The following is a 21738-nucleotide window of genomic DNA, read 5'->3' as shown; positions in this document are numbered from 1 at the left end:
ACAGGTCAGAGGCAGCTTTCCCAACTATAAGCTGGTGAGGTAGCCTTGCTGTTCCTTTTGAATTAGAAGGAGGGCTGGTCAGTGGACTCCAACCACCTCTGTCTGAGTTCCCAAAGCCAGCAGAAACCCATACAGTGAGGCCTGTGGTTTCTGTGTCCCAGACTGGAAGCCACTGAAGAAACGAACGCTGCCAAGTTGGGAAGATCCAGTCTCCAAAAACCTGGCTGAGAGTACAGTAAGTCCCCTACATACAAACGAGTTCTATTCTGAGAGCATGTTCGTTAAGTCCAGCTTGTTCATAAGCCCAACAAAGTTAGCCAAGGTATCCAACTAACACAATCAGCTATATACTGCTGCTTTTATGCTTGCTCTGGACATCGTGGGCTTGAAGTAAAGACACTGTACTACTGTACTCTATACAGCTGTTGTTGTTGAGTCACTCAGTCACATCCAACTCTTTGTGACCCCACTCACTTAGCCCACCAGGCTCCTCTGTCCATGGGATTTCCCAGGCAAGAATACTGGACTGAGCTGCCATTCCCTTCTCCAGGGGATCTTCCCAACCCAAGGATCAAGGCCGCGTCCCCTGTGTTGGCAGTCAGATTCTTTACTGCTGAGGCAGCAGGCAAACTCACTCTATACAGCACTGAACAGTAAAGCACACAAAAGCACAGCCACTTGTAGAGGATGCACGCCTGTGACAACGTACACCAGACACGTGGACTTCCGTGCTTGGACATGTGACCTTGTGTTCACACCTTTGAAAGTCCACAACTCAAAGGCTTCTATGTAGGGCACTTACTGTACACAATTTTCTCTGGAAATGGGCTTCTAGAACCATTTTCCTCTGATTACCAGTGTTCTTGCCTGGTCCTACCCCTTCCCTCTTCCAGGCCCCTTCTTTTCCTTTCCCCCGTTCTATGCTGTTAGCTCCTCTTACTGACCCTCTGACCAGCTCCCTTGCCCATGTGTATGAGAGAGTGAAGCCCCTGGAGGGGGCATGAGGGTCAGAGAAGACACGCACCAGGATCAGTCCGGATGCCGCAACCTGCGCAGCGGTAGTTCTGCTTGGCCACAGCGATTTTCCTCCTGAAGGAAGAGGAAGGAAAGGGGCTGCAGATACCAGCTTTATAAGGCCTCTGTGATGTACAGGGTGAGGACACAAACACAGGTCTCCCGGAAGCTGGGAAGGGAGGGGAATTCACCTATTTGCTTTTAAGAGTTGGACAAAACAAGCCTATTGGGAGAGCCCATTCAAAGCAAGGATGGCAAGGTTAGAATTTAGGCCTAGGCAGTGACTCTCCCCAATAATGAGCCACACTTTCTGTACAAATATAAGAGATGACAAATAAAGAGGAGAGAAAAGGAAAGAAAAGCATCCATCCCTCTTAAGAGGGAGGGGGAAGAAAACAGCTCATAAAACTATTGGGAGGAAGGCAACAGGTTGGGAGACCAGTGATAAACGACCTCTTTTCCAGTTAGCTCTGGAAAAGAATGGGAGGTCTAAGAGTAAAACTTGCAGACAAGAAGGATAATCCTCTCCCTCGGCCTTTTAGAACTGTGTGGGAGGTACGGCTGCAGGTAGAGAGAAGAGGGTAAGGAGACAGGTCTGACAACCCACAGAGAAAGCATCTGTTTTCCAAAGGGCACAGCCCCTGACAACTCACGTTGGGGCTGGATGAACATTAAAAATTATCTGTGGCCGGGGTGGCGCCCACTCCAGGTTGCCGCGAACGCGGATACGCAGCTTGTAGATGTCAGCATGCTGCCCATCATCTGGGGAGATGGGCAGTGAGTCAGGGATGGGCAGGAGCTGCAGGAGTAAAGCACAGGGTGATCTTCCATGGACAGTCTGGGGAATACATTCACTTGACCCTTCTGACCACAAAAGAAACATAATTAATGAAAGACTTCTCAGAAACACCTAAGCAAGGGCTTCATGGAACCTTGGCCTCAAAATAAATAAGGGACCAGGCTATTAGAAGTGAGGGCCTTGGGTTTCAAGAATCTAAAGGAATGCAAACAGCACCCCAGTTGGTGGCGCCTCTCGCTAACGCTGTCCCTGAGCCCACCCTGGGCCTCTTGGTGCACCAGGGTGTGTCATGCCTTACTCAACTGTAGAGCAAAGAAGAACCTTTTTTCAGTTCTTTCAGATACTCTTCCAGGGTCTCAAGGTGGTCACAGCTCAGGCGTGCTGCCCCAGGTCTAGTGAGCAGTCGTGTGGGGTAACGACAGGGAAGGAGCTGCCACCTACATGCACAGGCATGTAGGTAGGCATACACATGAGTTAAGTCGCTTCAGTCATGTCTTGCGTCTTTAAGACCCTATGGACTGCAGCCCGCCAGGCTCCTCTGTCCATGGAATTCTCCAGGTAAGAATACTGGAGTGGGTTGCCATGCCCTCCTCCAGGGGATCTTCCTGACCCAGGGATCGAACCTGTGTCTCTTATGTCTTCTTTACTGGCAGGTGGGTTCTTTACCCCTAGTGCCACCCTGGGAAGCCCAAGACAAGCATGCACACACGCCTTCATTTATTCATTCCACACATTTGCAGTGAAAGGCTTCTACGAGTCAGGAAGGAAACAAGTACATTCATGCTAAACAGTGGATGTATGACAAAGAAGAACAATATCAGGAAGGCTCACAGCCTCCTGGGGCTGGGCGGTGGGTAGAGAAGTAGAGCCGAAGAACCTACCTTCTGAGGGGCATCGTGCTCTGGAACGAGCCACTCCAGCTCCGAGGCGGCGGGGAGCTGCATCCCCTCAAACTGCTTCAGGAGCCCCATGGCCACTGCCTCAGCAGACGTGGAGTGCAGGAAGCAGTGGGAGCTGAAGTGGAGAGAGTCAAGGGAGGCTGAACAGGGCAGACAGGAGGATAGGAGCCCTCCCTTTAGGACCCGACAACTTACACAGTGATTTCCAGGCTGAGAGAACACTCACAGCCACCCCAGGCCACAAAGCTTTCTTTCTCATCATTTTCAGACTTGTGTGCACAGTGGAAAACACAATGGTCCACACAGAGTTCTAAGACTTGGGCTCAGGTACCATTTACTAGCATTCATGACAATGCTGGTCAAGAATTCTGTGTCAAATCCTTTCTCTAAACTTTTGTTTTTTGGAGGCCACACCACACGGCATGTGGGATCTTAGTTTCCTGACCAGGGATCAAACCCATGCCCTCTGCATTGGAAGCGTGGAGTCTTAACCACTAGACCTCCAGGGAAGCCCTAAACTTCAATTTCTTTAACTGCAAAATGGGAATGACAACACCTGTTTACAAAGTTGAGAGAGTCAAACTGCTCTGTGGACTCTAAAGACTATTGCTGCTCCCATGTGCTGAGTCTACTATGGGGAACCTGTTCAGACAATCTGATTTCATAGTCAGAAATCCTGATCACTGTTCTCTCTTTTAAGACCTCATCTTCTCGGGGTATCTGATATAATCAGACTTATCAGAGAAGGAATAATCCACATTGAAAGCTTCGCTTCCACCAGAGCCCACCCTGTTTGAACCCACAGTCTTCTCTCTCTTTCCCTGGCTCACCACCACCAGGTAGGCTGGTCACATTAACCTTGCCTCTTTGTGGATTCAGATGGCACCACTCCATCCATATGCCAAGAACTGGGTTTATTTCTCCACATATCCCAAAGTTGTATTTAAAAAAAAAGAAAACTACTTACAAGGACTGAGAGGAAATGAAGGATTTGCTGTTGGAGGGCGTGCTCCTTTTGATGTCAGAATCTAAATGGAAACAACAGTTAAGGGGGACAGGAAATAGAAAGGGAGGAGGTAAGGATAATAATGGACACCAGTCCAAGCTACTGCCAGCTAAGCACTCAGGGCGGCAGCAAGATGCCACATTCTATGCAGGATAAGGAGCAGAGTCCAGGTGAAGGTCTACATACGATTTATAGTTTGACTCTGTTCAGGTCACTCTGTTCTGTTCACCGGGCTGAATTAGTGACATTACACACAGCATAGAGAAGGTCAAAGTGGCTACAAATCCAGGTGGAAACACAAACTCTGACTTGGTTTAAAGCAGTGAAGGAAAAAAATGAAGCATTCTAAAGGCAAGCAGGAACATACTCTGTACCAAGCATCGACAAATTACTCTAATTTCTCTCTCATCGTCTAAACCTCAAGCCCTCTTAAATGATAAACTCTCAGAAGTAAGAACTCTATCGAGCTCTTTTTAAATTTCAGAATCAGTACCCAGCACAGAATTTAGATCATAGAGGTTACTCATTAAATGTACTTGGAATTGAAACTTTGCTCCTAACATCTGACTGCTATTGGTATCACCCCTGAATGTGAGAAGTCTTCCATGTCTTTAACAAAGTTTCATGGAAAGACTCCCTTCCTTTCTGGTGGCACAGGGAAGAAAAGAACTTTTCTATGGCTTGGCAACTCCCTGGAGATACCTGGTAAACAAAATATTTTCATGGAACTATTCAACATGATCTTTATTATAGAACTTGCAAACACAGTCATGGGAAACTATGGCAGACTTTCCAAAGCCTATTTACAGTAAAGAATTTTGAAGAGGGTTTCTAATAATGATATGATTGAATCTCTAGAGATCTCATCTACCCAAATAATTTTAATAGAAAGAAGAAAATATAGCATTCATATTCAAGAAAGGCAGACAGAGCCTGTTCAAGTCATGGAAATAGGACTATTCTGATAAGTCTCATCCCTCATTTCCTTTGATGCCTCATGAAAAGACCTTTTCCTAATTAAACCTACACAATGACCAATCTACTGCATTTAAGCCCCTAAATAGAGCACCAGGCTTAAATGACATTAGACTGCACTTGGCCATAAGTTGCTCAATTGTTCTTCATGTTTCCTCTGTACACATATATATTTGTATGGATCACTAGATTATAATATCTCCTTGTGAGGAAATGAGATCATGTCTGATTGTTCTGTTTAGCCCCCAAATACTTAATACAGTGCTCTGTATACAAGCATATATTCAAATAGTATTCCTGGCCTTGAGCGCCAGGCTTCAAAGCTATAAGTACAAGAGAGGAAAACTGAAACTTCTCAGCTTTCATATGCTCTTTAAGCATAGAAAAACTTAAGACAGCAACAAAATCTTTGACTAGTAAATAATAAATCCTATTTTATTTAAGAAGTTCATGTATATCATATACTCTGAATTTGCACCACCCAAATCCACTTCCCAAGATACTGCTAGTCTGTATTCCATTCTAAATAGTGCTGTATTTCATTCCAAATAAAGCCCAAGAATACTGGAGTGGGTGGCCTATCCCTTCTCCAGAAGATCTTCCCGACCCAGAAATCAAACCAGGGTCTCCTGGATTGCAGGCAGATTCTTTACCAACTGAGCTATCAAGAAAGCCCTCTAAATGGTGCTATTGGAGGGAAAAAAATTCTAGGTAATAGCAGACCTCGATAGACTACTGGGTTTGCAATGCTGATCTGAGTAACACTAAACTGCCTTGGATTGTACATAAGTTTTGCCTTGTCCTTAAAACCCTCAAAGAGCTTTGTATATGATAGGTTTTCAAAAAATATTTCCTAAATAATTGGCTCAAAGCAAAAAGCAAATTTCAGCCTGTTTAGGATAGAAAAGGAAAAAGAAGAGAAAACCTTAGATATTCTTGAGTAAAGAGCTAACAGTTATTACTGAGGGCCAGGCTACTAAAGAAAGCATGGCATGCCAGAGAGGAGAGGTGGTGGACAATTCAAGGTTGCTGAAAACCACTGTCTTCATAAAAGCTATTTAGCACTTCTTCATCCTCACATTCTTTGAGAGAAAAAAAGTCTTTGGAAAATAAAGTGAAGTCATACTTTATCCTGTTTCTTCATTTCTACCAGAGGTACAGTAACATCCTAGCTAATCATGAATATTTCCGAGAGTGCAGAAGGTTACACAAGTTTGGAAGTGAAGATCTTACCCCAAGAGTGGAGAGAGAGAGGCAGTGCCTGATACCAAAGGGACATCACGCCTGTCTCTCGTCAGCGCCATGAAAGCCTTGCGGATACTAGGCCTCTGCTGTATCCCGCTCACTCTCCAGTCAGTTCAAGCAGACCATTAGCTTAGTGTGGTTGGAACACTAGCTGAAGATCTGGGTAACAGTAGATCAGGGTCTAAGATAACTAAGGAGTAAAGAGAGAGAAGAAAGCTACTCAACTGAATGAGTTAAACGTACCCCAAATGAGAGCACTTTAGAAAGAAGTCTGAGAAGCTCTCCTTCCAAATGGGAGTTTGGAAGTGAGGATATGAATTATGAAAAATTTTATCAATTATTTAAGGAGAATTGATCAATTCTTTAATGATTTCAAGCGTTTCTGATGCTTTAGATAGGATAAAGCTATTATTATGGACTGGGTAAGTTAAATGATATAAAAACAAACAACAAAATAACAACAAGTTATTAGAAGAATTTTTGTATGTCCAGACATGGGCATTGGAATGATCAGGGAAGAACTGGTTAAAATCCTGTACCCTAGTAAAATCTGCATATTTTTAAATAAAATAAGCAAGGCACAAGAAGAGAGTCAACTTCAGAACTTACTGGCCAATCTGATGGTGGGTTTCAACCTGTTTTCCCTTCAGCAGATAGGGGAATACCCAACATTCAGAAATCCAACTCTAATGAATTTTCTGCAACTGCTGATTCAAGAGGAAACACTTTAAAATGGAGAACTACAATTACTCTTGTCTTAGAAGGAGAAAAAACTATTAAAAGAGGGAGGGGAGGGAGGAGCAAACGATTACCTTGAATTGGATATAATTTTTAAACTTGCCAAAAATATAGTTCCTGAACTTTCTTCATTATATATTGTGACAATTATCAATTTATTGCCTTTCGGCTCCAAACCTGCCCTTCTTTTTGTCTGCTCTGTGATAACGGAGTTGGACTTGAAAACATCCATCTTTTGCCAGCTGGCACACTGTTCAGCTTTGCCAGCAGAGGGCACTGGAGAAACACTAGAGGAGGAAGAGGATTCTCTCCCTGCTTCTGGTATGCTCCCCTAAGCAGGCTCCTATAGTGCAAGCGACTCCCCAGGGTAAGCATGGCCTCAGAAGGCTGTGCAGCAGAGTGCCACTGGTGGTATTTTTCATAAATGGCTTTCCTTGCACCTCCTGGGAAAGCTTCAGAGCAGGTGCTGCAGGCCTGGTACCTCCCATGAACCACTTCCCCTTCCCCCAACACCCCTTGAGTTCTGAGGAACAACACTCCCTGGGGGCAGCCTCCCCCAGCACCCCAGAGAATGGTTTCCTGGTGAGGGCTGTTGGCATGGCAGCTTTCATGAACAACATCATTTGACACAGGGCAGCTCTGCAGCTTCACAGAACTTCTCCACCATCCAGTGAGCAAGGAGGCCTGGACCTCAGCCTTGGGGGTATGGCTCTCTTCTACATTCCCTCCCTGTGGCCTCTACTTCGGCCCTAGAAATGGTGACTACTGCTTATATCTGCTATTCCTGTATTCACTAGAGTTCTCTTTACTCCTTATAAGCCAGTCTCCCATTACTTCAATCCCCCACTAGAGTTAATGATTCTTTATATTAAATTTTCCCTATTCAAATTGTCATGTGGTGTCTGTCTCCTGAATGGACCCTGACTAGGTACATCTACACGGAAGACTGAAATTCTAGAAAAAGGAAGATTAAAGAAGAACTGATGAAGTTGCAGTGGAAAAGGAAGAAGGAAGGAAAAAACAGAACTTCAAAACCTGAAAAACCAAAGAAATTGAGAAAATTGCCTAGGATCAGGAGCCTGTGAAAGATATTGTATCAATTTGGCAGATACCATCAGAAGAAACAGATGAAGTTCAAGAAGCCAGACACAAAAGATCACATACTGTATGACTGCATTTATACAAAATGTCCAGAAAAGGCAACTCTATAGAGATAGATTAGTGGTAGACTGGGGCTTGGGGTGTGAATGTAAATTAACTATAAATGGTAAATTAACTATAAATGGGCATGAGAGGGATCTTACTGAGGATGATGGAAACGTTCTAAAACTAGAATACGGTGGTGGCTGACAACTTGGTACATTTACTAAAACTTAGTGAGTTGTACACTTAAAGTGAGTGGATTTTGATATGTAATTATTCCTTAGTAAGATTGTTTTTAAAAAATGGAATAGATGTTAATGAATACAAAGCTTTCTATGAATAAGCTTTCTATGATTACAGGTTTATATCCACTTTGCTGCAAGGAAGAAGTAACCTTCAAATCTATTTCCTTCACAAACACTTCTGGCACCATAAGGTCTACTTGCTGAAATAGGATATAAGAAAGTGATCATTTTAATCAAAGTATTATAATTATGCCGAGTATTTACCATAGATGATGTCTACAGTATGGTGCTTAAGTAACCTTCCTTTGATAGAATCCAAAGAGACCCTTCAATAGCATATATTACCCAAGGTGATCAAAAAGAAACCTCTAGACATGATCAGAAAGACTGCTAATGAGAACTATACTGACACTTTTTAGAAAGACTTTTGTACTAGTGATAAACTTGCTTAAAGATCAGAAACAAATAAGAAAGAACAGAAAGCAATAAGGAAACCTAGAGCAGAGAAAAACGAACTGCAAATTATGCTTTCATAATTGGGAATCTGTGTGTAGAAAGTTAAATCACTACTTTGGAGACACTTGCTTTCCCACCAAGCCCTCAAAATATGTGGGATGGTGAGTCACAAGAAAAAGTAGTATTTTAGTTGAAAAATATTTCATATTCTTGGTTTATAAAAAATACTTTAAAGCACCCAAAATGGGGGAAGAAAGAATGCTAAGAAGACCAAATAAAAGTATGCTTTCTGGCTAAAGCAGATTGAATATGCTCTAATTAAGAAGTAGCTGACAGTCAGTAAATGCACATGCAAAGGACTTTGGTTGTGAACATATCAGAAACCACTTTTTTTGTTTGATTTTTGGTTCTTTTGTCACCCGGCATGTGGGGTCCTAGTTCCCCAACCAGGGATTGAAACCATGTGAAATCTTAACCACTTGACCACCAGGGAAGTCCCAGAAACCAGTTTAAAAGTGAGTTAGGGGAATTCCCTGGCAGTCCAGTGGTTAGGACTCAGAATTTTCACTGCCAGGGCTTAAGTGCAATCCCTGTCAGGTAACTAAGATGCCATAAGCCACAAGGCGTGGCCAAAAAAAAAAAAACAAAAAGTGACTTAGGATTGTTACTTCTCAAGTAAGACTATGTTAGAATAAATCATAAAGTTTAGAAGTAAAAGGTACCTAATTACTTTTATTTCTCTAAATCTTAATTTAATCTTATACATATGATTATTTCAAACTCAAGTGGCTGACAATATTAAACTGCTAATTAAAATTTAAAATTAGTAAAATAATTAACTATTAATTAAATTAATACAAGCCTGAATTTTGTTGTTTGTGTGTTTTAAAGCCACTTTGAACAGACAAGTGCTACTTGTTTTCAGTTAACCCCATCTACAGAAAGTCTGCTTGTCTGGATCATAAGGCAGTTACTAAGACCAAACATTCGCAGCAATAAGTCCTAATTGTAAACAAAGTACCAGAAGAGGTAGATTTCTGAAAGCTGGCTCTGCAAATTCAAAACTCTGAAGATTGGCAGCTTCTTCTATACCATTCTATCTGACTTTTGCTGTCTAAATGTGTGCCAGTAACTTAGCTCTAGGTTTGAATTATAATTTCTTCACCTGACCACTTCTTTCTACACTGTCCATTACCTCCATCAGCCACAATGACCTTTAATCTAAAAGAATCTCTATAGGGAAGGATCAACAAGGACAATCTCAGAGAGGAGGACTGTTGGAGTCATATGAGGAAGAAGAAAAGGGACAAATGAACTTATTTATAAAACAGAAACAGAATCACAGATGTAGAAAACAAACTTATGGTAACTGGGAGGAAAGGGGTAGAGGGATTACCTGGGAGGTTGAGACTGACATATATACAGTACTATATATAAAACAGATAACTAATAAGGCCCTATCGCGCAGCACAGGGAACTCAGTATTCTGTAATAACCTATATGGGAAAACAATCTAAAAAAGAGTGGCTATTGTATATGTATAGCTGATTCACTCTGCTGTACAGCAGAAACTAACACAATGCTTTTAAATCAACTATACTCCAATAAAGGAGAAGGCAATGGCACCCCACTCCAGTACTCTTGCCTGGAAAATCCCATGGGCGGAGGAGCCTGCTAGGCTGCAGTCCATGGGGCCGCTAAGAGTTGGACATTGAGTGACTTCACTTTCACTTTTCACTTTCATACATTGGAGAAGGAAATGGCAACCCACTCCAGTGTTCTTGCCTGGAGAATCTCAGGGACGGGGGAGCCTGGTGGGCTGTTGTCTATGGGGTCGCACATATGACTGAAGTGACTTAGCAGCAGCAGCAGCATACTCCAATAAAAATTAAAGAAAAAGAAAAGAAGTGAATCATTCTTGGTTGGCTTAAGTTCAGTTTTCCCCAGACAGTTCTCTATACCTTTTGATTCTCATAACACTGACAAGTCACAGGTATGTACAAAAGCCAGTGCAAACATTCACATACATGCATGTATGAGCATACCCACGCTTCTAACACAGGCTACCTGAAAACAGCAAGGCCACTGACACTGAGAGTCCATTCTTTGCCATGCGAGTCAGGTTAGATCCTTCACTACCATCTGTGTAATAATGATTATAAAAGGGGGCCCTTTAGTATTCAGATAGGAAGTAAATCGATGAGAATGACAGTTCTGTACCACATGTTTCTGGAATCAGGACTTGACTTTTGCTCCAAATGCTAGCTGACACTGTTTTTAGAAATCTATATCCACAGTTAGGCTATATATATATATATATATATATATATATATATATATATATATAAATTGTTATATATTATATTGTTATTATTGTTGTTATATACTATAAACATATATTATATATATATATTATATATACACACATTGGTCTCTGTTCAGTTTCTGGCATAGAGCTCTTAGAAACTTTGAAATTTCCTAAGTGATAGGAATGTCTATTATTCATAATGAGCCCTTTTCCATTAAATCTGAGTTTAAGTTAATCAGATGACTCATGGGGCCACCCAGACAACTTCAGGAAGGTGCTGGTTGCCAGAAGAAAAAGGTAATTAGAAGATTAGAACTTTTAGCCCCACCTTAGGATCTCAGTCACCAATGGCCAATGACTTAATCAGTCATGCTTGCTTAATGAACCTTGATAATGATGAGGTTTGGGAGAGCTTCCTGGTTGGTGAACAGGTACTGAGAGAGTGGCACACCCTGACTCCATGGAGACAGAGGTTCCTGAGCTGAGGACACTTTGGGACCTTGCCCTGTGAACGTCCTCTTCACATGACTACTCATTTGTATCCTTTATAATAAACTATAATTATAGAGTGCTTCCCCGAGTTGTTTGAGTCATTCTACTGAATTATCAAAACTGAGTGGGGAGTTGTAGGAACCCTTGGGTTTGCAGTTGGTCACAGAGAAGTACAGGCAGCCTGGTGACCCTACTGGTAGCTAGCATCTAAAGATGGAGCCGTCCCATGGGATTGAACCCTAGATCTGTGGGCTCTGTGCTAACTCCAGGAATTAGTGTCACAACTGAAACGTAGGCCATTCAGTTGGTGTGCAGAAAACTGGAGAATTGTTGGAAAACCACATACCAAAAAAAAGTTTTAAGTGACTATCTATTATTGTTATAAAGAGAAATCAGAGGCATTAAGGAGAACAAAGAAGGAAGACTTCCCAAAGACCTGGAAAAATATATGTAAAAACTGTATTTCTGAATGGGGAAGAAACCCAGCTACCACATCTGGAGCTGAATGGGTTCTCAAAATTGGTATAAACAGGAAGTCGGAGCCTCATGCAATAAAAGATCTATTCATCATCATGTTACAATGGAGATCTACAGACACAATTCGCCTCTATAAGAAAATTACTCTTGGTTCCAGTCATAGGCAGAGAAGGCAATGGCACTCCACTCCAGTACTCCTGCCTGGAAAATCCCATGGACGGAGAAGCCTAGAAGGCTGCAGTCCATGGGGAGGGTGAGAGCTTATGTCCTGAACTGTTTGGTTTTCTGTTTGTTCATTTGTTGGTCGCACTGATAGGAAGATGAAAAAATTTATGATTTTCAGTATGGATTAACCCATGAATCATGGGTCAATCTGATTTAACACAACTGCCTTTCCAGATAAGAGCCCTCCCCCTTCTCTAAGCAGAAGCTCATAAGAATCTGTGATTTTGCTATGCAAATTAGCGTGGCCAGGACAGAAAATAAAGCTCTACTTTGAAAAAAAAAACAACAACTTGACATTTTCCCTCCATTTTGCTTTTTCCCTGCCAGCGGCTCTTTTTTTCCTTTTCTCTTATGATTATAATAAAGCTCCTTTTAAATACTTCAAAACAATTTCATTTGTATTATGGGGCACAAGAGAATAGGATTCTAATTTCACGTAGGTGTGGGCCAGCTTTGGACTGCTAGGAGGAGGAATTAGAGCAAGAGTCTGAGATAAAAGTGCAATTGAGGAAGAAACTCCAGGGTGACATCAACAGCCAGCCCACTCCACTGGAACACTTTCTTTCAGTGTTCTTTTTGCTTCAATGTTAAATAGGTTTTGTGTTTTTAATAAGAGAAGTTATCCCTACAACAGCTGACAACATTCCATAATGAACCATACTGAAGACTCCCTATTTAGAGAAAGCTTCTCGGTCTATGATTCCAAACTGAAAGAGTTAATGAAAGCTCCCTTGAAAAGTGTTAAATCATACCTTGGATTTCAAATTCATCAACCTCATCATCAGCAGAGCCAGAGTCAGAGAACTGTGCTGAATCACGTGAACTGAACTGGGAGCTGCTGGAAGTGAGCCGAAAGCCTGTTAACGTTAAAAAAAAAACAAACAAAAAAAAAAACCCAGTAATGAACAGGACAGAAAGAGGCATCTGACACTTTCTAGGGTCACAGTAAAAGCAAACTGGTAGGACTTCAATAGAAAAGTAAACAGAAGCTTGACTGGCAGTTATGCTGGGGAAATGGAAACCAGCTCTTGTTTCCCTTTCTTGTTTGATCTCCTTAAAAGTTTCACATAAGCAGGAAATACTGCTCTCTGGGAAGGGAAACTGCAACCAGTGGCCTCAGTTCTCCTCATATCAGAAACCTATTTTTTGGAAGCTATGTCTGAGGTAGAACGTAGATGAATTCCAGGACTCTGGTCTAGTAGAAACAAAAAAAAATCAGAACAACACAGAAAATCTTTCTGACAGTAGAGGAACCCTTGGCTTGGGTATAACATCTCATATGAACATATAAAGACAGAAAAGGAAGCCCACGAGGTACCACGTCTTATCCAGAAGCCCTGAAGGGGCAGGAACAGGCATTCACAGCCTCACTCACTTCCATGCTCCATCTCCTGGTACCCGGGGAGCAGGTTCTTGGTGCGGATCTGCTGGCGACGAAGGCGGATCTTCTGCTTCAGTTCCTGGATCTCCCTGTCACTGTCCTCCTCCCCTTCCTCCTCCTCTAGGCACTGGCTCAGCATGTTGCACTTCATCAGCTCGATGGCAGCGATCAAGGACTCTGATATGCTGAAGTGGGCATTCTCCTGGGGAAGGAGAGCGCCAACAAGGGGACACCTCAGGGACTGGTCTCGTGGAAAGGAATTTCCAAGATGTCTACTGCTTTCACTCAAAACACCCAGGGGAAATGCACACTGCCACTGGAGAGAAAGCTGATGGCCGGAAAATCTGTTCCAGGTTCTCTCTGCTCTTGTATCTGGCCATGCCCAGCCTTCCTGTCCCACTTTTCACATAAAAATATGACAGAGAAGTCAAGTTTTTCCTAAACTGGCAGGCAGGTTCCTTACCAACAGTAGCACCTGGGAAGCCCATAAAATGCTACAGGGACATTTTATTTATTACATATCTGAGCCTTAGAACAAAACAGAGAAGCTGATTTCAGGGACAGTCTTTATCTAAGGTTCCAGGGTCAAGGTCATGTGACTAAAATTCAATGTTTCTCTGCCCAAGGGAGCTTTTAAGGCAAGATCAGTAGTATTTTTGGACTCAGTGAGGCGCATAAGCTCCCTGAAGAGTTATCCAAGGACAGAACTTGTTGAGCTTATCTTTATGGTGACTTCTCTGTATTGTAGTCTACTTGCGTGTTATTGCTGTGCACCCAAAACCTGTTTAGGACAAATAGCACCATACCCCTCTGGCTGGATCTCCCTGCTGCTGCTGCTAAGTCACTTTAGTCGTGTCCCACTCTTAGCGACCCCATGGACTGCAGCCTACCAGGCTCCTCTGTCCATGGGATTTTCCAGGCAAGAGCACTGGAGTGGGGTGCCATTGTCTTCATGGGCTTTTCAGTGGCTCCTTAGTGTCCTCACCTTTTCCAGGTCTGCACAGCTGCCGAAGTCTTGCTCAGACAGGTAGCTGATAAGCGACTGTCCTTCTGATGGTCTTCGGAACATGCCTTCTCCTGAACACAGGTACTGACTGCCCTCTGTGGGAAAATGGAATGTGGATGTCAAAAGCCCTGGCTTTGAAAAGCAAATCTTCTTTACAGCCAAGCTTCTTTGAGAGATTTGATGATTTTAATGCTAAAGATGCTCAGAAGTCTTTCCCAATAATAGGTTAGAAAGATGTCTACCTTCTAAAGGAGTTTCTCTAAATCTCAGAATCCCAAAGCACTAAGTGCCTAGGTTAGAGAATGGTGGAATAAATGGAGAGAGCCTGGAGACCACCCTTTGACCACCTAAATTTAAAGATGACTTACGCATCCTCCTACCCACAGAAAAACAAAAAAAACCTGTGCTGTGAATCAGACAAGGAAACAAATGTCTTCTTCTTATGGATAATTTCAATGTGGAGTTTATCTTCTGGTCATTAGGCTCAAACACTCAAAGGCCTCTTTTCAAGGTCTCTCTCATCCACTCAGAGAGCCACTGTAGCTGGCTCACCAGACATTCACGGTGGTAGCACCCACAGCATAAGACGGTGGGACTCCTATAGCAGAGAGGAGCAAGAAAAAATGGTGGGGCCGGGTGATTTCTAGCACAGGGGTTGAAAATGATGAAGGGGAGGGTGAGACTGTATGGTGTGCACCCTCCACAGAGCTAAGATGAGCCACACAGCTCAGAGTGTGGCAGGCACGGGGGGAGCAGAGCAAAGACACGACTGCAGCCTGGCCTTCCTAGTGCTCACTTACCATACTCCATGTATAGAGAGCTGGGTGTGCTGACTTCACTGCTTTGGCCAGAGTAGGACAAGGGGCCTCTCAACTTCGACTTATCACTGCAGGATTCTAGTGTCAGTGGCCACCAGGGAGCAAAAACACACATACGAGGTGAGCAACACATATATTCTCAACCTTGGAGTTTCAATATCTAACAGCTCCCATTCCCCACGCCTTCCCGGACAGGAGAGAGGGGGCACACCAACAGGACACAATCCAAGAATGCAGAACACATGGAGGAAGGGAGGTGGGAAGTCAGTGTATTCTAAGGAGAAAGAGAAAACAAGACCCAGAAGGCAGCAACACAAAGGCGAAAAAGAAATCAACATGGATTCATGATCAGTTCTCTCCTCTTCCATCTTCTTACCAAGTGTTTCGGGAGTATCAGCCAATTTCTGCCCTCTTGATAAACCAGTTTAGAAAACAGTCCTCACAAACACATTGCAGCTTTTCTGATCCCTTGACACCAGACTTTAGAACAATATCAGAAGGGTTAAAGTCACTAAAAAAAATACTAGGATATGGCCTCTCTTGAGCCTGAAATATAAATTTGTCATACTTATAAATTTAACCTATTTTTGAACTGGCAGAACAACAAAATAACACCCAGCAATGTCCTTAAAAGAGCATCAAAACAATGCTAGAGAAGCCAAGGATGATGGCCCTGTAACCAAGGGGCTCAGCCCCAGGGCTGTGGACTCAGCCTTCCTGGAGAAGGAAGGGAGGGGTTTCAAAAGAAGGTTGCAAGGTAGGAAGTGTCTGCGTAGAAGTTTTCAAGGAACGTAGAGGACTGAAAGGGGAGGAACAGCGGCAGGCACAGTTCGCAGGAAATGGAAACGGATCTTCTCCAAAGGGAAACACAAAATCTCCCAGCACCACAGAAGGACGAGCAGGCAGAAAAGCAGGTGGGTGCCTGAGAAATGAGCAGGACGCACTGGGAGAATGAATCACTGAGCGGCATCCAACCCATTTCCCTGACAGATGGTGCTGATTTGTCAGCTGCTCCTCTCACAAAAAAATGCTCCTACATGGTAAGCAATAACTCCGTGTTCCCCTGGTGGCCCTGGCAGCGGGCTCTGCTCCTTACTACACACCAGCAGTCACCGTGATGTCATGGTGAGAAATCATGACTCAGACACAACCTCTAAGGTCCCTGGTCAAACTCAGTGTACAACACACACTCCAATACCAGCACCCTGTTCATTTACCAGGAAAACCCTAGTACAGAGGGAAGGATGATACATGCGAGAAGCTGCATATGAAAAGGCTGTCCAGCTTTGCTCACTGACCTCACTACCTCCTGATGCTGCCCATTTGACTGATCAGCTCTAATTCTCAGAACTTCCTCATACTGACTTGAAATCTGTCATCTCACAGTTTCTCATCTCCTTAAGGGCAATGCTCTTCTAAACAAAAGTCCTGCAGGCTTGTCTCTCTTTAATCTCTTTGCCATGCTAACATACCCAGTGTCTTCAGCCATTCATCATTTTCAGTACACCCTAACCACTCTGCCTTGCAGGCACATTCCAGCATCAGTATCTCCATGCATTATGTACCCAGAATGGAACACATGTGCAGTTTGAATACCACTGTGAAAACCAAAGACACAGACTTAAGTCACCAGAAAAATCTTGTGCGATGGCTGGAATGAAGGGGTAGGGCTGGGGGAGGTGGAATTTACAGCGGAAGGAAGACAGATAAAAAGGAAACAGGGGACTCCAGGGGAGGCAAAAACATGCACTCACATCCAAGGCCACAGAAAGAGGAGAAAACGTATTCTGGTGTTAATTCAAGGAAAATAAAGAAATTCATAGTAAGTACTCAGTTATGAGAAAAATTCTGCCATTGATTCATCATGATGTCTTAACAAATAGCAGGCCTCAGTTTCACCTCTAGGCAATACAGGATTGACAAGTATGAATTCTACCTCCAAAAAGCTGCTGAGAGAAGGAACGAGGCATTTGGAAGTCATAAGCAGAAAACATATCACATAAAATATTGGCATCATTTTACAACCAGGTCCAAGCATCACAACAGGACCAGACTAGCCAGGCTTGATTGACACCAGAATGGAAAAGGAAGTTCTTCACTAAGCAAGATGGTCACAGAGGAGCAAAAGGAGGCAGGGGGTGGTGGACAGAGAGGAGGAGGACTGGCTCCCAAACCTGCAATGGGATCTTCAACTATAATGGTGATATTCCTGGGGCCTCCTGTATGTAGACAGACAGGTGCAGAGGAGAGTCCAGAAAATGAGAACAGAGAGTGAGAAAAAGAGTGTCTTTTTATCCAGCAAAGGTGGGGGTGTAACTCCTGAGAGGGAAATCTCGTACAGACGGAGGGATGACACGTATGAGAAGCTGCACAGGACCCATACTCCCTCAGACCCTCCTGCTTAGGTTTTCTCTGGCTCCCTTTTCCAATGCAGGTTACTGTGGTTTCTGGAATCCACATGGATTTAAGAATGGGGAGAGGGGAGTTTTACATGCTCAAAGGCCAGCAACCTGGAGTACAGCAGACACCACATCTGCCCCATGAGATGTGAAGTAAGGGTCTAACCTATGCACTCTTCACATCTAAGAAACCTCATGGGAAGACAGACTTTGAATTGGAGGTTTCTTGGTTTCTGAACCAGTCCCAATGACCCAACCCACATTCTTGAGGGGAAAACAGAGACAAAAGTTTGCAATTCAGAAGTTTCAGATGAGGGCCTTAGCTCTCACCTATTAGAAATTATAAATAGAAATCAACAGCAGCTCTAGTTGTAAAGAATATCTTCCTTTTATGCTCTTAATTTTTTCTGCTTTATTTTGATACTATAATCCAAAGCTTTTCCACCCAGAACTGGATTTGAGCACAAAGGTCCATGTTCCACTTGCTTTTATGGACATGTTCTTACAAATGAAACCCAACCAAAGACTGCCAGACACCAACAACCTAGGAAAGATGATGGCAGGGAAACAGCAAACACAGTGACACCCACCTTGGCCGTGCGTGGGGTGCTCTCTGCTAGCAGCTGGTGTTTGTGTGAGGGTGGTCCCAGTAGCCAAGGCCTCCTTAGCCGACTGCCTTTCAGCCTGAATTACTGATGCAGCGGTCAGCCCACCTACTTGTTTACTAGGTCCCATCACCCGACACTCACTACATCTCTAGTGTTAATCAGGGAATCCTAGTATCAGTTTGCCTCTCTCTTATTGTTATTATATTCTGACCAAACTTCTCAGGGAAGGAATTTAACAGGATTATTTTTAAAGCTCATTAGTACTTCCCCTCTGTCTGAGAGACACATTTAAAACTTAGACTATGATTAGTCACACTATCCTCTGATGCTAAAGAATTAGGAAAGAATCCAAGAAAACACTTACTATTTAGCAATGTATAAATGAACAAACCTAAGTATCCTCAGAGAGATTCTGGATTTAGATATCCACATTATATTACGAACTTCTCTTTTTCACTATAAGCAGGATACTCTTCATATCTTCAGAAACATAACTTCTCTTCCTGCCATTTGAAGACCCTTAAGAACAAATCTCCCTTCCACCGGTAATTCCGGAGGCCACCTTATTGACATGCGGTTGGTGGTTATCATTACCTGGGGCTCCTCTGGAGGCAATGTTGGTGTCCGAATGGGAGCGAGTATGGCTCTTCTTTGTTCCTCCGGTGACAGTGAGCGTTTGCCCCTCTGAGAAGCTAGATCTGCGAAGGACACTGGACAACTGGCTCTGCCTACCTCCCTCCTGGTCCCCTAGAGAAGAAGCAGCAGAGTCTGGCTTCTGAGAGCTGCTGGAGGAGAACAAGTTGGAGCTGCTGCTCTCGGTATTGCTGCTGTGACTCTGACAGCTGGTGGTCCGGCCCCGGGGGTCCTGGTTGCCAATGGCCAGGTACTCAGGCCCCTCGCTGGCATCACTTGGGGAGTCATTCTGGCTGCTGACCCAGGATGCTTCCAAGGGGCTGGTCAGAGTGCTGGAGCTCATCTCATTGGGGGTCGAGGGGGAGTCCTTGGCTAATGCAGTGACTGGAAGCAGAGGGTCTAGGACGGTTTGATCCTCTGCTGCTGAGACATGCCCTCTGCTTTCTTGAGGTTTTCGGGGCGGGCCAGAGAGTGAAAAGGAAGTAGATCTTCTTTCTAGGATATGAAAAGAAAGGGAAGGGAAAGGTGAGCTGGGAGCTTTTGAGCTGGTATGTATGAAGGGCTTCTCCACAGCTAAGGACTGAACTCCCTAAATGGAGGTGCCCAGGACATATGATGTCACCTCAAAAAAGGGTAAGTCATTCAAAGTAAGTAAAAATTTACTGAGAAGCAGCTAAGCGAAAAGCATGAGCTCTTGAGACAGTGGCTTCTTTGCTTACCAGTATGCATTCCCCATCTATAAAATGAGCAATAATAATAACACCTACCTCATAGGACTGTTTTGAGGATTAAATGAGATAATATACACAGACTGACGACAACAGAGCCTGACATGTGGCGGGTACTGAAGGAATGTTAGCTATTATTACTGAAATGCCTTCTTGGCGATGTGGATTAGAAACCCAGGGGAAACTAAAACATCTCTTTCCTCTGTTACTGTAATGATTCTACTGCATTATCTTAGGCTAGCTGCTATATTCCTCTTTAAGACTTCCATACTGAGACATAAAGTGTGACAAACTGCACCGACCAAGGCTCTACTATAGCCAGTGGGTGACCAACCACTATGTCCTCTGTTTTCCAAGGCTGAGGATACATGCCTTCACAATCCCTCACTGCCCCCATACCTAAGCTGTGGTGGGGGATTTGGTGGAGACTGGAGAAGGACCCAAAGTAGGAATGCTGAGCACTGTTGGTTGAAGGGGTAGATGCGGAACCAGGCAGAGCTGTCAGGCTGTGGCTCTTTGTCACCAGGACTGGGCTCTCATGCTTTCTGGCAAACTATGGGAAAAAAAAAAAAAAAGTGTCAGAATCAAGGATAGTGGCCCTCAGAGGAAGAGGACAGTATTATAGAAACACTGGCAGAAACTGGCCTTTGGCAGTAGGTTTAAACTGCAGCCAGGGCCTGTAGAGACAGCATAGGTACCCTCTACCACAGCACACAACTTTGAAAGCTCAAAGTCTTGGCAAACATCACGGCTTCTGCAGCTGGAATCCTAGGTGATCAGACCAGGAGTGCTTTATCGTGAAGGCAATACAGCAAAGGGCTTAAGTCTATGCACGAGGAGTCAGAATTCAGATACACTGGAGCTCAAAGCCAGGCCCAATTACAAGTTATTTGGTCCAAACTTTGGGCAAATGGTTTACCTACTCTGTCCCTCAGTGGCCTCCTTTATAAAATGAGATTAATGTTACTTTACAGAGTTGTGAGGATTAAATGAGATGACGCATGTATTGTGCATAGCACCATGACTGGCATGCAGAGAATATCCAATAGGTGGCAAGCAAGAATCAAAATTTTAAAACCAGGAGAGACAGGGGATCTCTCCACAAGAGAAAGAGGGCTTGTGATTCCATTCTAGCCGAGGCACTGATATTAGTGATGGGATGAGTGACCTGGAGAATGAAAAATAGGCAACACAAAATAACAAAATTTCCTCGGAAAAAATGATCCTGCGTAACATTAGGCTGCACTACAGCTGATGCTCTGTCTACAGTCAGCTTGATTCACAATCATCCCTCTGCCATTTTCTCAAGCCTGCCCTTCAGGAGGTGCTTACTCAAACTAAAGATTTTTTAAGGATTGAAAAAAAAAAAAAGACAACTCCCTCCTCAAATAGACCTAAGCTTACTTACAAATAGGCTTTTCACTTCCACAGATACTTACTGGTACCTCCTCTTCTTTTCTAAGTTTTCTGTTTGTTTTTAATGAGAGCCTTTCAGCTCATAATTGCCTAAGTGAAGTAGTTTGCTACACAGGGTTACATCACGGTGAGGTCTAGGAGGCCAGAAGACAGACACAGATAATTCCCTGCCCCCTTTACCATAGAAGCATCGATCTGAGCCAGCAGGCGAGGGTTGTTCTGTTCCACTGCTTCCAGGCATTGGAGCATGGCTGTGACATGGGCATCACTTAGCAGGAAAGCAGTATCTGGGGAGAGAAAACTACGGCAGTGATGGAGCCCCTTAGGGAGAACTTTAGCCTCCCTATACGGCCCTGGGAGAAGGTCAGGGAAGGAAAGAGGGAAAAGGCAAAGATAAGGAGAATCATATCACTGTGGATAAGAGACAGATAAAGTAAAGAAGAGGCTAAGTCATGTGCAGTATAGCTAAGAGGCCATGACAAGAGGCTACAAAATCAGAAAGACCCAGATGTGATCTCTGGCTTTGGGTGACTCTGGCCAATCACCTGACCTCCTTTGAGCTCTGCTTCTCTGATTAGAAAATAGGGGTATTAATACCCAACTCTCAGAGTTACTGTTGAGTGTGTATGTATAAAAAATAGATAACACTGACGAGAACACAGAAAACTCTCAGTAAATAGTATAAATTCTTTTATTAATGCTTTTTATTGTGGTAAAAGCCACATAA

General features: G+C 43.6%; 1 protein-coding gene across 5 annotated transcripts in view; it reads right to left on the bottom strand.

The window, feature by feature from the left end:
- Positions 1 to 21738, bottom strand: part of RUBCN (rubicon autophagy regulator) — a 52134-nt gene that overhangs the window by 5861 nt on the left and 24535 nt on the right. Inside the window, exons 5-17 of one of the 5 annotated variants that reach the window (XM_052640093.1) lie at positions 21192 to 21298; positions 19995 to 20148; positions 18829 to 19362; positions 17402 to 17446; positions 15210 to 15305; positions 14389 to 14504; positions 13398 to 13605; positions 12775 to 12879; positions 10588 to 10662; positions 3680 to 3740; positions 2695 to 2827; positions 1668 to 1813; positions 1025 to 1089 (exon numbers count right to left, since the gene is read on the bottom strand). In XM_052640093.1, coding sequence (XP_052496053.1) covers positions 1025 to 1089; positions 1668 to 1813; positions 2695 to 2827; positions 3680 to 3740; positions 10588 to 10662; positions 12775 to 12879; positions 13398 to 13605; positions 14389 to 14504; positions 15210 to 15305; positions 17402 to 17446; positions 18829 to 19362; positions 19995 to 20148; positions 21192 to 21298 — 1845 coding nt within the window. The remainder of the gene's footprint in view (positions 1 to 1024; positions 1090 to 1667; positions 1814 to 2694; positions 2828 to 3679; positions 3741 to 10587; positions 10663 to 12774; positions 12880 to 13397; positions 13606 to 14388; positions 14505 to 15209; positions 15306 to 17401; positions 17447 to 18828; positions 19363 to 19994; positions 20149 to 21191; positions 21299 to 21738) is intronic. The other 4 variants (XM_052640111.1, XM_052640102.1, XM_052640119.1 and 1 more) reach the window with 4 other exon arrangements.

This window comes from Budorcas taxicolor, chromosome 1 (genome assembly GCF_023091745.1).
Source record: "Budorcas taxicolor isolate Tak-1 chromosome 1, Takin1.1, whole genome shotgun sequence".
NCBI classification, from domain to species: domain Eukaryota; kingdom Metazoa; phylum Chordata; class Mammalia; order Artiodactyla; family Bovidae; genus Budorcas; species Budorcas taxicolor.
Note: the sequence above shows the minus strand (reverse complement) of the source record. Positions and strands in the feature narration are given on the sequence as shown.